The sequence below is a fragment of the Aptenodytes forsteri genome, unplaced genomic scaffold (assembly GCF_000699145.1).
Source record: "Aptenodytes forsteri isolate BGI_AS27 unplaced genomic scaffold, ASM69914v1 Scaffold1, whole genome shotgun sequence".
NCBI lineage: Eukaryota > Metazoa > Chordata > Aves > Sphenisciformes > Spheniscidae > Aptenodytes > Aptenodytes forsteri.
The window spans coordinates 6,477,627-6,494,899 of NW_008795035.1; the positions used below are offsets into that span (position 1 = coordinate 6,477,627).

A 17,273-nucleotide genomic window follows, 5' to 3' on the forward strand; every position below is an offset into this window, starting at 1 on the left:
GGTGAGCATGAAGCTCGTCTGGGCTCATCTGAAAGAAGTCCTGCAGGGGAGTCTTCTTCCGAATGCCTGGTGCCCTGTGAGTTGCTTGTGGTCTATAGCAGTTGGGTTTCTTCAGGAAGACTGTTGAGACACCACTCTGCGATGGCTTGTGCATGGCTATATGTTTCCCACACCCTCCCCAGCCAGCGAGGGATCAGGGCTTTTTCCTTTGCCCAGCCGTTCTGGAGGGGCCGGTTTGGGTTGTTGGGTTGGATGTGGCTAGCCCCATGGGATGGGGACTGGGTACCTCCCCCTCGCATCCTCCGCAGCACCCACATATCCCTACGTAGCCTCAGCAAGAGGAGCAGATCTGCTAGTTCAGAGGGAGCTGTGTTGCAGTGGTGTGGTTTATGGTCGTTACCTTGACGAATCACAATTACACTGTGGGGTTATGCTCATAATTGTTTCTACAAAGCTGGATTTGCTTTCTCCCCCCTCCTTTTCCCACTGACCTCAAATTATCCTTAACAACGCAAAGTTATCCACCACTGGGTGACTTTTCTATGTGCTTTTGGGAAGGGGAAGCCCACGCTTTAAATGGGGAAAATATTGCCCTCGTAAGTCTTTATTCAGCTTCACTTGCCTTTAATGTTTAGTTACCAATTCACTTTTATAACTTCCATATTGAGCAAATCAAGTCCTTCGTGCCTCTGGTTATTAAATGTATGCGCTAAGTGCCTTATAATACTGTGAAAGATGGCTGATTCCTTTATGGCTTCCTCAGCCCTGTGTGGGGTGCAAGGGATGGATAAAAGGAGCCGGCAGTCCCCACCGTGGCTGTGCTTTGCCCTGGGGTGTGGGACCTGCCCCAGTACCACGGGTTTCCCAGCCTCCAGGGCTTCCCATCAACATCTGCAGCACCTCTGCTTGGAGGAGGCAGGTCTTACTGGTCAAGGGTTTTAAGAGGCAGCTTTCCTCTATTCCCCTCCTGCAATCAAATTCATATTTACATGGTCTGGAGCTGGCGTGCCAGGAGGTTTGTTTATAATGCTAAACATATCAGGTAATTGAAAGCTAATGCTTCTGTCTAGATCGCAAGGTATAATATGCCTGGATGATGAATCAATTTTTCTGTTGCCCTACAAGAGAGAGGAGTCAAACGCTCTGCTTGCCTTTCATATATATCTATATATATATATATCTAAAATTGTGTGTGTGTTGGGGTGCTGCCTGCTTGCTGGTGTGCAATTTATTCACTGCCCAGCATCCAAACACGAGCAGTGGCACTTGCACGGCATGGGTCTGACAGGGATGTGTCATCTGCTCTGGCAGTGAATGGAGCTGATGGCATCCTGATGAAAAGTCGCTCCCCTCCGGTCTGGGCTAGATATAGATTTGGGAGCACGTGTGTACACATGCTATATAATACTTGGTGCTTATCAAGTGCCTTTTTTAGCTGTTGACCACACTGCTTGAAAAGCTGAGAGAGATTAGATAAATATTATCCTTGTTGTATGAGGAGGGTGAAGGAAGGCCAGACACATTAAGTAGCCTCAAGCTAATCACTTGGTAAATTGGCATAAGAGGCTGTTTCTCACCTCTGCCTCATGCATGTGGGATGAAATGAGCCTGACTGTGTTTAAATCCCAGTGGATATTCTAGTCTCCCTTGCTGCACTGGCCCTGGGCTGGAAGGGGAACACGTGGAGCTGTGCAGGCTTGCTGTGCGGTCCCAAGAAGGTGACACTAGCCTGTGTTGTCAAACACCACCTTGTATGCTGTCCTTCTGGGAATGAAAGGAACCGCCGTTCCCACGGGGTCGGTGGTTACTGGTCCCCCTCCAGCAAGTGGGGCAAGGTCCTGGCACTCCTGGAGACCAGCTGACACCTAAACCCTGTGACTTGGTGACCATATGGTCACCAACAAGATTGCTGATCTCTCTTCGTGTCTCAGTGCGATGCTGGGGGAGAGACACCCGCCTCCTTACTGGCTTCACACAGTGCCCTGGGATCTGTGAGTGAGATGTGATGCCCGTGAGCTGCAGAGCTGGCAAACAGGGCACGTTTATTAACTGGGACACAGCACGCAAGCTGTGGATTGACCATTGTTCTGACTTCAGTCGTCTACAAGGCTTTCAACAAGTTGTAAAGGCATGGCTGTAGGTACGTGGAGGCTGAGACACAATGCAGGGCTGGCCTCCTAAAGTTAGCTTTTGTCAGGCTAATCCCATATCTTCCTTTGGAAAGGTAACTGATTTCGTTGGCAAAGAGATGACTTTGTGGTGAGAGGTTAATATGGTGCTGCATTACGTCATAAGTGGTTTGTTTCTCTGGAGAAGACACAGTATAGCCCAGCTGTTGCAGATGAAGAGCTGGATAATGGAGAAGTGGTGGGAGGTATTGAAAGAGGAGATAACTGCTAAGATTCCTTGGAGGTGATGCTGGCTCCTGCTTTCGTTGAGGACACTGGCACAAAAGGCAGGAGCATGCTCATGGACTTTGCTGCTGGCACAGTGGTGGGTGGTGGGAACACAAAGTGGGGTGAGAATGGCCAAGGGGAGGAGCTGCAGTAGCAAAACTAAGAGAGAGTCTGTAATGCAAAGTGGGATGAATGCAAATGTGGGTGTAACGGGGCTTTTGCTGCCAGCTAGGAAATCACGTCAGTTGGAAATGACCTGGTGGATAGAAGTGCTCGGTGCAATGCTCGATTACGGGGTGAAAACGAGCCTCTAGGCTGATGGGGCTGTGAGAAAGGCCAGTGTGATCTCAGGCTGCAGGTCATGGTGTTTCCAGTGTAACTGGGGAGTTGCTCATGCTGTTATACAAGTGAGACCTCCTGGAGACCGCTCTGTGTTTTTGGTCACTCTTTTTGAAGAAAAAGGGACTTAAATAGGCTGATGAAGAAAATAGAGAGCCGTTTTCTATTAGTGTCTATCACAGTGGTCCTTCTTGCGTAGGTCACCAAGTGTGAGCGTCAGTTGTGCTGGCTCTGAAACCAGAAGAAAAATAACCTCGCTACCAGGACTCTGCCTGAGCAATATATCTGCATCCCTTCTGGGACTTGAGTTAGTATCTCTTCAAGGCACTTGAGACAATTTGCCTTGCACTTCACTGCTTGGTACAGACACGCTGCCTTACAAGAGCTGGCCTCATGTAACTTATAAATGATAGCTGGGTGGGTCTGGCTCTTGCTTGTAAAGGAGGGAGGAGGAAATGCCGGGAAAGGAAAAGAGCTGCTTAAGCAAAGACAGTTTTGACATAAGAGAAAATGGATGTAAAATGCTTGTGAGTACATTTGGGTAAGAAACGAGAAGAGCAGAGGAATTCTGGTGCAGCCTTTCAGTATGAGTTGGGAGGGTGAAGCCCTAGCTACTCCTAAGGTGGACTTTGATCGGTCTGTAGAAGGCATGGTATAATGGCAGCTCTGCAGTGGAAGGAGATCTGGACCAGCAGGACCCTCCAAACAGACAAGAAGTATGAGAAGGAAGCGAGTATTTAAACAAACACCCCCTTCCCTCCATCCCCTCCAAAAAAAAAAAAAAGTGAGCAATCTCATCTGTGTTAGCGATGCATCTCATACGGTCTCAGAAGTTGGAAATTAGTCTAGGTGGATGTGTACATGGTGAGCACTTCAGGGTTTATGAAATGTGGTATTGGTCTTGAAGCTATTGCGTCTTGCAGAAGAGCAGCTTACCTTAGTAATAACTGAGGAATGCCACAGGAATATATATTTAGAGACGTTTTGCAGGGAGGAGGGAGCAACCCACTGATGGTAATTCATACCTCAATGCCTGATGGCAGAGACCAGGGCAGGGCTGGGAGTTGTCACATCTGTATTTGGCATGAACCCAACACCCACGTTCCTGCCAGATTAATGAACTGAGGCAGAGGAGAAGGGACGGTCTCAGTCTTCAGCAGCAATTGGGAGGATATAAGATTTCTAGGGCAAGCAAAACCCTGGGAGGAAAAGAGGGGGAGCTAGTTGAGATACTGAAGGACGTGAAGAGGGACTTAAGTTTTAGGGGTGGAGTTTCTTCGCTTGGTTGGTTTCCTTTCCTGTACAACCACTGCCAATTTTGCAATCACAACTTGACTCTTTGAGCTTTCAGAATAAGATGCATTTCTGTTTTGTTTTTAAAGTGGATTTATGCGAACCCAGCCAGCGCAAAGTTACACTATTCTTTCCAAAGCAATAGAGAACCAAAGAAAATGATTTTCCTGGTGTATCTTTGAGATGCCTGTGAACCAAGACTTGATTTGCCACTTCTAGGAGCAAGGGTGCAACTCCTGCTAAGTTGAAAAATCGGAGAAAAAAGGGGAAGAGCCATTTCTGGGAGTCCCTGAGAAGGGAAGTGTCTGTGTAGCTTAAAGAACTCAAAGTCCCTTGCTGACCTGTGCACCTAATTCAAGATGACGCTATTTCCCTGTATTGCACTCTCCGTAAAGCAGCTGCTGGGTTGGGGGATTATCCTATACGTAAGTGCGTGTATGTATTTATTTCCACTGTTGCTTCTCTTGTCTTTCCCTTTATGGGTGTTGTGTGTTTATGTTAAATAACATACCAAAGCATAGCTGGCTCAAGAAGCTCATGGGCTTCATTTGGGCGGCTGGAACACAGGTGGTGGAGTTGTATTTACGGTCTAGTAGAATGTCACTTCTGGGGGGGGCTTGGCCATGGGGGGCCCCCAAGACCCCTGTTACCCCAGTGCTGAGTCATCAGAAAGTCATGCCTGTGCATGTCACTGGGAACAAGCTCGGGTCTTTTTCTGCCTTTTCTGGAATGCTGCCCACGTGGATTTGAGTGTCAGGTCAAAAATAACCTTGACTTTTTTTAGCAAACACAATCAATAAAACAAGAGCCAATCTGGCCACCGCCTCCTTCCCAGCTGTGGTTGCTCCATAGCTCCTGGCTCAGGGCTGTTCCATCCCTCCCTGAAGGTCATTGCTTGGATGCTGTAGCGTCAGCATGCCCTGGTGGTAAACCCACATCATCCCGTTCCTGCTTCTTCCCTCGTTCGTTCTTTCTTTTGGAAGACCCTCTCATTTGGGTTGTAGGAGTTGCAGGTGGGAAATGCCTTCAACCTGTGTTTCTAGCCTTGCCCAGGGTGTCCAGGCCGTTCGGTGACAAGTCCCCAGTAACTCAGTCCTACAACCTTGTGTCCCAGGACCTGAACTCACAGTCCTGCCCTGTCTCGGAAGGGTTTCAGTGAGCTGTCAGATCTCTTGACTGACTCCTCCCAGTCTGTGTTTCATTCTGCAAGTGTTTGCAGAGGCCTTAGATGTTGGCAGGGAATACGAAATGGCTGTAATAATGTCCTGTTTCTCATTCTGTCTGGGACACAGGCGATCCAAGCCAATGAGCAGGTCATTGAGGATGAACCGTAACTTACACTGTCATGCAGCAGCTGGTTAGGAGCTTATGCTGTGTCCTTATGCTAACCCCTCTGGGTATGCAGACAATTATGGAACATGTGGAAAGCAGAGGTGACTCTTGCGGGTCTCTGCTTTTCTTGGATCTGCACGGTAAGAGCAGAGAAATATGTTTAGATTTAGCCCAGGCTTTGTATTTTTCTTTCTTGAGCTGGATGGTATTTGGGATACGGCTCAAATAGGTCCGTATACTTCCGTCATGCTAATTCATCTGTTCTTGTGCAAGCACAAGGCATAGCGAGTGCTGGAGGAGGAATGTGCAGCCCCTGTGACTGCTCTGGAAGTGGCCAAAGGTCCCTCTTCCGTTTATTCACCCTCTGGACCACCACGTGGGGTCCTGCAGCTTTCTTGCCTAGAATCATAGAATCATGGAATGGTTCTCAGTATTGGCTTATCACCCCAACCCTGCATCACTTGGAAATGTTTCCCGTCTCCAGGGCCAAGTTCAAAGCCAACTATTGCATCAAGGCAGATGTGAGCTTGAGTGCACATGTTCATAAACTTCGAAGTTGGGCTTCTTTCACATATTGTCTAAGGGGATCAGCCAGATGTTTTTCCCCCTCTCAGTTCACTTTGAGAGAGGACCACCTCCACCTGCTCCCCAGCAAAGACCCTCTTGAAAACGTTGTGCTTTCTGGTGGGAGGGTGTCCGAGTTTAGTCTGGGAGAAAGCCTGAACTGTCCAAGGACTTGCCTGGGGGATGAGGGCTGAGCTGCTTCCCCACCACGCAGTGTTGCAGCTTGTTAGCAGAGGCCCGTGGCCACAGCCAGCAGGGCACGCTGCTGCCAGCATCGCTCCTGTGCTACTGATAACAGGGGACCCTGTTCTCTGGGGCTGTTGATCTGTCACCTTCCCTTGGCTCTAATATTTACTGAATAATGATTCCGCGGTGACAGATCTATTTCTGTTTTTGTTCTCTATAACATACCTGCCAGAGCGCCCCAGGCGACTGAGGAATTTATAATAAAGGCACGGTTTCCAAACTAAGTTTGGTGCTCTCCTGCCAGCAGCACTTCCAGCCAGCAAAGACTAGGACTCTGTTTGTCCACCCCAGTAAGAGACTGGATAAATATATGACCTTTTTTTTTTTTCCCATTTAGGCCCCAAATTTTTGTTGAGAGGTTTTATTTGCATTCACTCCTTTTGCGTGAGCAGTCTCAATTGTGTCCTTGTTTTACCGATGTGCGCAGCGAGGTGCAGAGAAGGGCAGTGACTTGGGCAAGGATGTTCAATGGATTGGTTGCACGTTCCACACTTGAAACTGTTTATAAAACCATGTTGTTTGGCCTTCCCAAAGCACTGAGAAAACAGAATAAAAAGCAGCATGAGAACCTACTTGTTTTGGCAGCGCGATGTGTACTGTGTATGTCTGAGGGTGTGGATGCTGAAGCCTGAGCAGGTCCAATCCCCAGACCTGTTGCAAGAAGGTTTTGGCTGAAGGAAGGTGGGAAGAGGTGTGGGGCTGGGTGATAGGGCATGACGAGCTCTCGCTGTGCGCTGTCCCCTGCATGGGCAGAGCGACCATCTGGTTGTGCCACAGCTGAGCCTCTCCTTCTTCTCCACAGACACATAGAGAACTGGAAGAACTTACAGACGCTGAATGCCGTCGACATGGAGCTGTACACAGGACTCCAGAGGCTGTGAGTATGTCCTGCGTGTTGGGGAGAACAGGACTGGGCAGCCCCTTCGTTCCAGCAAAGAGCTGCATCTTCCCTCCATCCACAGTCTCCACGCCACGTTTGGAGCCTGTTTAAGCTATTGTCTCTGCTGTATTTTGCTACGAGACTCCGAAAAATGGAGATGAAGTGCTTTTTAGTCTCCGCTGGGTCTGCGGGAAGGAAGATTGCTAGCTCCTGACAGCTCTGTCAACGCACATCAGCCCTGACCTCTCTTCTCCCCCGCTGTTCTGGTTCTGGGCTTGTGCATTGCTCTGACTCATTTTAGCCCCACAATACGAAATTCCAACTGTCTCCACTGATCCTTCATTGCTGGGCTGTTGGTCCTCATTTAGCGCAGTCGCCATCATGGTGCACAATAAGGGAATCGCATCTCCCTGCACAACCCTCCGAGCACCAGGAAAGGTTGACTTTGTGCATACGGAGGGGAAACTGAGGTTCATGAGATTGAAGGGACTTGCCAGGTGCTTGGGAAGCCTGGTCAAGTGAGGATACCACTTAATCTCTTAATTCCCCCTCCTGGAGCTGGGAGTGCCCTGGGTGCTGCTTGCATGAGATGCACAGTGTTGCTCAGGGTTAATCGGAGACTCTGCTAACGTGTTTCACTGGGAGCTTTACATTAAGTACAGGCTGGAGGAGAGGTGTGCATTGCTGAGCACTCGATAACCAAACCCTAGCAAGCAGTACTTTCAACACACATGCCTTGTAAGCAGGCTGGCTGCTGTTCGCATCTCACCTAAGAAAGCAGCAATGGAGTCAGGCATACTTTTGTCTGCAGCAGATATTAATAAACCCTGGTCATAGTGCTGATTCCTCTTCCCACCCTGTTTTGGAGAAGCTGTTTCCCCCTTCAATGTCCGTAACTTCCTACACAAAATACTCACCCTCCTTATCAGACCTGCAAGCAGAAGGGTTTTCTCTTGGGTTTGAGGGAGGGGAGACGGCGGTGCTGGGGGTTAGGTTTGCTGTGGGGCCAGGCAGTGCTGCTTGTGAAGATGGAGGGAGAAGAGAGGGGAGCAGGAGATGCTCCGGGCCACCCCAGCAAGCCTTGGTGGATGTGGGGGGAGAGTCTCGCCCAGCAGCCACTCTGCACTGAGCCTGTGCTGTCACCATATCAGATGAAGCTGAAAAGCCCAATTTCCTCTTTGCTTGTAACTCGTAGAGGCTGTCTGGGGAGAGATGTGCCTCCCAGGGGGGCACCGCAGGGCTCCCAGTGCACCTCGGGCGCTGAGCGCAGGGTTTTAGAGCAGTCGTCACCCTTGACTCCATCGCTGCCCTTCTGCATCTCTTTGCAGGACAATCAGGAACTCAGGACTACGAAACATCCAGCCACGCGCCTTTGCCAAGAACCCTCACCTGCGCTACATGTGAGTGCCGGCAGCTCCTGCCCCCTTTTCCCTCTGCTCCCTGTGGAAAGGCGATCCCCAAAGTGCCCGTTGGGGAGAGCAGCGGGAGGGAAGGGGGATGCTGATGGGGAAAGGGAGGGAGAGGTGGTAAAGGGCGGGAGAAGGAAAAGCAAAGGCGCAGGGAAGTGCAATGGGCTGCGATGCAGGATGGGGCGAGCTCCTGCTGGGCAGCTGATGGGTTTTGGTTTCTGGCAACTGTCCTGGCTTTGATCGCCGCTCTAATGAGCGTTTGCATCATTAGGTGCACATTTCCCTTTCTGCAGAGTTTGGAGGGCGGCTGTATGCCCCAGCACACAGCCAGAGCCTGCCCCGCTTGTTAGCTTTTAACCAAGGGGTGCTTTTCCGGCACAAATCCTGGGGCACGGGGCTCGCAGCTCTGCTTCTAATTATTGACATCTTAAACTGGTGTCTGCAGCGGGCCTGGGGTAGGGATGTTTTGTGCCAGAGAGGCTGGAGTCCTGTTGTTATCATGGGACATTGCACAAGTGTCCAGCTGCTGGGGCATCGTTAGCCAGCGGGTACGGTGTCCTGGGGAATTCCCGCATCCTTGAGGCCAAGGGCACTGATTTCTTTTCTAGATATGTATTTAATTTTCCCAAGGCGATAAAGGAAAGCCTGAATTTCAGGCCGGTGTGCAAGGCCCTCCATGGGCTTGAAATATCTTGTCAAAGTGACTGTGTCCGAGATCAAATCCCTTTCAGCTCTGGAGGGATGGATAAAAAAGGTGAAACGGGGTTGGTGAGAGGCCACTGGCCTTGGGCACGAGCTGATGGGCTGGATGCAGAGTGTGTGTATCCCTGCTTTTTGGAAATCAATGCTAGTGGCTTCTTCCATGAACAATGGCTGTAGAGCACATCCGTTTGAGTCTGCAGATGCATGTGGCTGTCGATATGGGCATGGAGGGAGATAGATGCGACCTGCAGAGCAGGATAGATTTGCCTTTTGATGTCTGCTTGGAAATGATGTGAACTGAAAAACCCCAAAAGCTTCCTTTTTGGAAAACCAGTTACAGTTGCTAAGTGACGGCAAAGTACTTGGTAAATAGGAGATCTGCAGTACCAAAGGGCATGAATAGTTAAGGGTGTTGTGAACAAGCACGGAGCCTTTTTGAGTTTAAAGAAGTGCTTATTTTGTCATCATAAACCCTCCCTAATGCTGACCACTGGGATTTTCCCGATTCCTGTGCTTTGTTATTTTGAGTTGTAGCGTTTGTTTTGTGTTTTCTGTAGTTGTTTGTTACTGGGAAGTGTTCTGTCTGAATACCTATCCCAATTGATTTTTTTTTTTGGGGGTGTGTGTGTGTTTGTCAATTGTGCAATTGCTGTTTATGTATCTAGCAGATAAAATGAATAACACTTGATTGCTGATGAAGTCAGTTTGGATATTGTAGGAGTTTAGAAGGCCACATACGCTCGTTTTGAGGCTGAATGTGTCGTTAATGGGTATGCATGCAATTGTTGCTGCTTTTTCCAAAAGTGTTCATTTTTGTCTTTTGAGATAACTTTTAAGATGGAAAAAACCCGACATCCATCTTGTGTCAAGAGTTAAGGTTGGTATGTGGTGATGAAATATGTGTTTGTGATATCGTAGGAGTTTAGAAGGCCACATACGCTCGTTTTGAGGCTGAATGTGTCGTTAATGGGTATGCATGCAATTGTTGCTGCTTTTTCCAAAAGTGTTCATTTTTGTCTTTTGAGATAACTTTTAAGATGGAAAAAACCCGACATCCATCTTGTGTCAAGAGTTAAGGTTGGTATGTGGTGATGAAATATGTGTTTGTTTACTGCTTGGGCTATGTAAGATTGATCATGTTCTTAACATCTTTCTTTCCTTGCCTTTTGAAGCTCGAGGCAAGTAAGTATATTATTTGGTTAGTGTTTTCCAGTGGGTTTTGATGCTGTTCCTGGGACCCGGCAGCGTGGATGTTTGCAAGGTGGATGTCCCCCATGGCAGATGCCGGGCACCTGGGGATAGACACCTGGTGCTTGCAGGGATGGTGGCTCCCTCCTACTCCCCAGAGGCTCTTGGGCCACGGTGCCGCTGCTCCAAGCAGCCAGGCTGCTGCCACGGTGCTGCTCCAAGCAGCCAGGCTGCTTTTTCTGGGGTTCCCTCTCCCTGATGGGGGGAGCGCGGTGGCTCCTGAGGCTCTGTGCAGCCTGGCAGGCACCTGGTGCCACCTGGGGGCCCCCTCCATGGCCACGGCACCATGTAAGCGCATCGGGGTGCCTCCTCAGCTGCTCCACAGCTGCTGCCTCCCGGGGAGCTCAGCTCGCCGAGGGCCTGACATTTTCTACAGCTGCTGCACATAGGAGCCAGGGATAAAAGGATTAATGGAAATGTCACTCTGCTCTAAGTCTTGGGTTGCTGTAACCAGGTACAGTAGCTGACAGGAGCGAGGGATACTGTCCCAATCCCCTTGCAGCAGGGCTGGCTGCAGCTGGATGGGTGCGGGGCTGGGGACCGTGGGGTGGTGTGCTTAAGGCTTGTTGAGTTACTGCTACGCGTTATCGCTGCCACCCTGGTTTTCCTTCTCCTTTGCTGGCTGTTTGGATGGTTGCAGGTGGAGTTGAGTCAATAAGATGGCAAATGTGTCTAATAAATGACAGAGAGGTTTCACTGCTAGGGAGGGCTGGCACAGGGTGGTGGGGACCCTGGGCTGGACCTTTGCAGGGTGCTACTAGCTGGGTCTGAGCAGCAGCAGGCATTTTTCCACATGAAGCTCGTGTACAAATTGTGAGGACTCAAAAGTTGGCTTTTTCCCCCTCCCTCCCCATCCTGGGTTAAATCCCAGCCTCCTGCTGAAGTGAGTTTTTTTTTCCCAGTGCCTTTCATCAAGGTTTCCTCCTCTCAGATGGGCCAGATAGCTCTGCCTTCTCCCAGCAACTTCTATTTCTGGCCCTTCCTCTGTGCACGCACTTGTCTTCGGACCCCAGCTGTGCAATCACAAGCAGATCACTTATCCCAGCTCTAATTGCAGGAGCTTAGGTTTGTGGGGGTTTGTTTTAAGATAATGGTTCTGGATGAGGTTTGGCTTGGTTATTTTCCCCCTTCCCCATCACAGTCAGGGAGGAAAGGTGAGAAACCCACGAAGGGGATTTTCAGCATTCAGCTGCCCGAGTGGTAGACCTCAAAGTGCAGCCTGGCAGAGTTATGCCTGTCCTTTAAGGTTTGAAATTAGTTGTATAAGTGTAAGGGGCTTGAGGCCAATCTAATCAGTGGAGGAGCAGTGGGTGACTGGGAGCCAGAGGTGTGGATCTAGAAATAGCTTTGGATCTCTCTCCCCTCTCCTTGAACGAGGAGTTTTAGGGCCCCATGGCTCGTCTGATCATTGGCCGTGAAGCCTATCACTGCTACAGAGGCAATTGATCAAAAATATTACAGTGGGTTTTGCAATGTGGATCTACCTCTTCTGCCGGCAATTGGGCTGAGGCAGTTGACTCCTTCCAGAACAAGTACCGGCTGGATGTTGAATGGGGATGGGTGTGGGTCTGATCTAAACTATCATCCAGTGTCATTTTGTGCCCTCACTGGAGGTCATCTCGCTGGGCAAAGTTGCATTGGTGGGTTCCTGGTCCCATTTCTGTGCAGCTTTGGCAGCCCTTTGGCTAATACGGGGATGGTCCTGGAGAACACCATGCACTGGATGTGAGGACCAGCAGGTCTAGACTGTGGAAAACTGAGCCCTTGTAGCCAAGATCTGTGGAAGTTAGTGTTAGCAGGTGATGCAGGTGAACGTAGGAAATGTTTGGTGTTGACAGAAAACCTCAGTCTTTGGTTTGAGGCTGTACAAGAAAACTTTAGGATGAAATGGTTCCTAAATTTGAGACATATAAACCATCTGAATACATATTTACTATGTCGCTGTGTTTAGCACAGCTTATTGAGGAAAAAGTCTTGCATGTTCTCACTCTCTCTGTCCTCCTCCTAATAACACTGGAATGCTTTGGCCAATTTATTTGAACTAGATAGGGGATTACAAGTCATGAGGATATCAAGTTCCTACACGTATCATGAAAATAGGCAGAGGAATGGTAAAGAGAGGTTGTTATAGTGCCTTGTGGAGAAGAATACAACATTATCACGTTCCTCATTAGGAACTGGGAAGTCCACAGGAGAGTGCAGCTTCACAGTGCACCAGGAATCAGTGCTCAGGAGAGGATGGGACCTGTTTGCTGCTGGCCAAAGCGTCCAGCCTTCGCTGGCTGTGGGACAGTAGAGCTGTGCATGTAGGAGAGTAGGCTCCCAACAGGTTGTGCCTAGAGCTGGGCAAGTTGACATCTGCAGTGCCTGAGTCCCCCTTTACTGGGAAGCAGGTACTTAAAGACTGTGATTCCCTCTAAATGCTTTCCTGGGCGGCTGCGTACTCAGCCAGCCAGTCAGGAGGCACTGCCTTGTATTTGCAGAGGGTAATTGTGCACACCTTATTTATTGTGTAGTAAAGAAAACAAATTAAGGCTGTGTAATTATAGAGACAGGCACACTTTTAAATAAGGCTTAAGTAGTCAGATTTCTATTTAGAAAATTAATAATTGCCATTTCTATCTGCATTCAGAGGCTCTTTTTAAACTGTCTTCTGGAGGTTTATACATGCTGTAAATTGGTTTGTGGGCTGGCCAAGACACAGCTCCTGTCAGAGCTCTCTCTCAGCGCTGCCTGCCAGAGTAAGGATAGGGTTGAGGATCAAGCTTTCTCTTCCAGTCTTCACCCAAGGGTCTTAAAGATGGAGACCCTGGAGTGCTTTGTGCTGAGTGTAACTGTTTTTTGAGTATGGTATGGTCAGATCCCTTTCTGCTCCACAGGCATTTTTATCTGCATGATCCTGTCAGTCTTTTTCTCCCAAAAAGGAGGATTAGGGAAGACCTGGAAGGTGCTGGCAGGAATGTGCAGGGACCTGCTTCGCCCGGTGAAAGACTGAGCTGGCTGATCTATGGGCTTGTTTTCATAGGCAAACCTGAGCTGTGATTAATCTGGAGCCTCCCAGAACCTCCTCTGTAAGTTGTGTTGTTTTCTGAGAATGGGGTTAACTTCGGTGTCCTGGTTGGGTTCATGGCACTTGTGCAGTGCCATATGAACTGGTACCCTGGTATTGGATGTAGTTTGTAGATTTGATATGGGAATTCCCAGAGATGTGTTACGGTTTTAGGCTTTGGTAGGAAAGAAACTGGGCTGCGTCCCCTGAAAATTGAGGTGGCTGAGGCAGCACAAAGGTTGGTGAGTCGCTGTTCACCCTCTTCAGTGCTGTTTCAGGACAGCACTTGAAGCCCTCCAGCAACTGAGGTCCGTGTGCTTTTGAAGGGCTGCAGGCAACCGTCTTGCAAGGCTGGCAAGGTTCACCTTCTTTGCTTTGTGTGTCTGGGAGCTTGATCGAGATCTTACACTAAATAAAGAAATAAACAAAATATCAGATGCTGAATTATTGCAAGTATAGCATTGTTCCCTCTCGGTCATGGCTTGAGGGTCATTTTCCCCTGCTTTGTAGTTAATGATCTATTGCCTTGCTCTGAAAGAGCCATTTTTATATATGAAGCAGGGTTAAACTCTCTCTTTTGCTCTCTTCCTGTAACCAGCTCCAGGCCCTGTGACTGCCTGCAACCCTCTGCTTGATTCTGGATGTCCTATTACCCTTCCTCCTCCTTCCTGATGATTTCTCCCTGCTTTGTCCTTTCACCACTGCACTGCTGTCATACCCATCCTGGCAGTCTCCTCCTAACCCAAACTGTCATGCGTTAATTGCTCTTGATTTCCTGTCCGTACTCTCGAGTCAGTGCAGCCTAACAAGTCCGTGTGTATCAGCCGGGGCACAGTATATGACTATATGTAGCTTCACCCTCACCTCTTATGGGAGGGTGAAGTAAAATGCATTTACCTAAACCACCTCTTTGATAGTTTAACGTGTTTTATTTTGCATTTGCAAAGGACTAAATAGGACTGAATTTCTCCATGAACATAAGCAGAATAAGAAGTATGAGAAAGATTTAAACAGCCTTTAATTTCTGTTAGGTGAATGTTCCTTTACTATTCCTAATCAGGCAGGCAGCTTGGGTACCCTTTGATTCCCGTTTGCATTCTAAGGATGTCCCTGCTCCAGCCCCTTCTAGGAGCAAACCTCTGTGCTGTGATTTACTCAGGGAGGCATTTTCCCCCGTGTCTCTAGTTCATCTATAAAATGCTGGGCATGCTTATAGCGTAGTCACTAAAATAAACAGCAGTAACATCTCCTCTGCTTCCATAAACTTTCCTGTTCTGCCCTCCATCTGCTTCGTCCCCTGGCTGCCAGTGTAGTGCAGGTCCTTGCTGATATGCTAATCAGCAGCAGTGGTTTGATGGCATGTTTATTCCCAGTCGTTACCGCAGGTGACTGATAAGCGGTTAACTGCAGCTATTCCTTTTTCTGCAGCGGCAGAGGTAGGTCCTGTGTTTTACCAGCCATTGTGCACAAGGCCAGAGGAGAGACCAGTTCCCCGCAGGACTGTGGCTTTCCTTCAGGCTGGGTCGAAATCATTTGACCTGCATTCAGAGGGCTGGGTAACTAATTCCTGGCTGCAGGCTGTTTCGCTCGGCTGTGGAGAGGGTTTATTGTATTGTAATAGGAGGCAGAACGGTGAGTTTGTGACTGATGTACTCTAGCAGGACCTGAGAAAGAAAGTTTCCAACTCAAGCACTGCGCACCTTGCGGCAAGGCTTGTCCTGCATCGGTTCCCCATCTGAAAATCTGGAATAATAACATTTGTTTTCTCTGCTTTTTATCTGATCTGTTTGAAGCGTAACACCTTGTATGCTTTCTAGTGAAACCTGGCCTTGAATTGTGGGATGCTGTTGCAATGTAAGATGAGTTATAATAACGATATCACAAATATTTGTTGCCTGCTCGGAATCTTGTTGTGCCTGTCACTCTGGTACCTGGGCTCTCAGGATTTTGCTGTGGCTTTGTCTCTCCTTCCTTCCTTTGAAATGTTGAGATGTTCTTTCCAGCTGCATTGTGTGCCTATGAGACTTATTTCCCTTTCTGAAGTTTGATCAATTGTCTTTTGGCAGACGTGTGAAATGGGTGACTGTGGTTTTGCAAAGGTCCTGTTTTTCCCCCCATCCCCTCTTTAAAAAAGGCTGCAGACAATGCTGGGGATGTTTTGAATGAGGCTGCTCCTACATGGGTGTGTGTGCTTGTGTGTCTTTTTACAAGTTTTGTTTCAGGATTGGGGTAAAATGTGAACTTTAGACAAGTTGGGTTTTTTGGGGGGCTCATCCTCTGTGACATAGTCCTTGCTGTGCAACAGGGGCCTGATGGATGTCTCGTGAGCTTCCCTTCAAAGAGAGGCCAAACATTCCTCTCGGATGTGATCCTGAAGATGAGGTGTAGTTGTGTCTTGGTTAAACCTCACCACATCTCTGAGATCACCAGCACAGAATGAGCTGATTTCTGGAGATTTGGGCACGATAAGGACCGGATTTTGTTCCTAGGCTTCTGAGGTCACTGCAGCATGGAGGTACTCGAGAAACAGCCTCTGGCTGTCCCTTTTGCTTGCTCCCCAAACCCTGTGGCTCAGTTGGTTAGACATGGTGCAAGGCATGTCTTACCTGCCTATGCCAGTGTGAGAGGTGCTGCACAGGGAGGAGGACCCTCCCCAAGAGGGACCTGAGGACATTGAAAGCTGCTGGGGGAGAGGGTGAACAATCATGGCAGGATGAGTGAAAGTTAAGTGGCCGCACAAGTTATCTCATCTGGGATTTTTCTTTCCATGATGCTGATTTACTAACAGTATGATTGCAGGGCTGATTTTCCCTTTTTGATGTACAGGCAATAAGCACCGGGGCAGAAAAATAGAAACATTAAAATCATATGTTATTTGAGCAATAAGATACGACAGGGCATGAATGATGGGACATTAATTCATGATGGTGTGTGACTAGGCAAGAATTTAAGTGTCATAAGTTAGGCAGTCGTGTGTTTTATTGGAATTATAAAATTTTATTAGAAAACTGGGTGAGGGGGTGGAGTTTCCTACCAACCTGCTCCCCTCATTTGTATTTGTGAAGGGATGAGCTGTGAATTATGTCAGATGCAAGAGACCGTGGGATATTTACAAGGCTGCTAGTAAAAGCCAGAGGTTTGTCTTCATAGAATCATAGAATGGTTTCGGTTGGAAGGGAACTTAAAGATCATCTAGTTCCAACCCCCCTGCTATGGGCAGGGACACCTTCCACCAGACCAGGTTGCTCAAAGCCCCGTCCAACCTGGCCTTGTGGACAACCTTTCCAGTGCCTCCCCACCCTCATAGTGAAGAATTTCTTCCTTTAATCTAAATCTACCCTCTTTCAGTTTAAGGCCATTACCCCTTGTCCTATCACTGCATGCCCATGTAAAAATCCCTCTCCAGCTTTCTCATAGGCCCCCTTCAGGTACTAGAAGGCTGCAATAAGGTCTCCCCGGAGCCTTCTCTTCTCCGGGCTGAACAACCCCAACTCTCTCAGCCTGTCTTCATAGGAGAGGTGCTCCAGCCCTCTGATCATCTTCATGGCCCTCCCCTGGACTCGCTCCAACAGGTCCATGTCCTTCCTCAGTCTTCCCCAGGAGCTGTGGGTAGCCGTGTCTGTAGACTTGCTGGTGACTGAGGAGGAGTGTGTTTCACGTCTGCTGTCCTCCGGCATGCCCTGAGGTCACGCGTGGCCTTTCCCGGGCCTGCTCCCCAGGCAGCTCTGCTGGTGCCCAGGGGTGTCCCGTGGGGTGGGGCCGTGCCCGGCACCGTGCGCCCCGCGGGGCCGCGCTTCAGCACCACGGACAGGGCC

At 49.0% G+C, this 17,273-nt stretch overlaps 1 protein-coding gene across 5 annotated transcripts in view; it reads left to right on the forward strand.

Annotated features, from left to right (window-relative positions):
* Nucleotides 1–17,273, forward strand: part of NTRK3 (neurotrophic receptor tyrosine kinase 3) — a 224,871-nt gene that overhangs the window by 27,920 nt on the left and 179,678 nt on the right. For all 5 annotated transcript variants that reach the window (XM_009276575.1, XM_009276578.2, XM_009276576.2 and 2 more), the window contains exons 2-3: nucleotides 6,973–7,047; nucleotides 8,379–8,450. In XM_009276575.1, coding sequence (XP_009274850.1) covers nucleotides 6,973–7,047; nucleotides 8,379–8,450 — 147 coding nt within the window. The remainder of the gene's footprint in view (nucleotides 1–6,972; nucleotides 7,048–8,378; nucleotides 8,451–17,273) is intronic.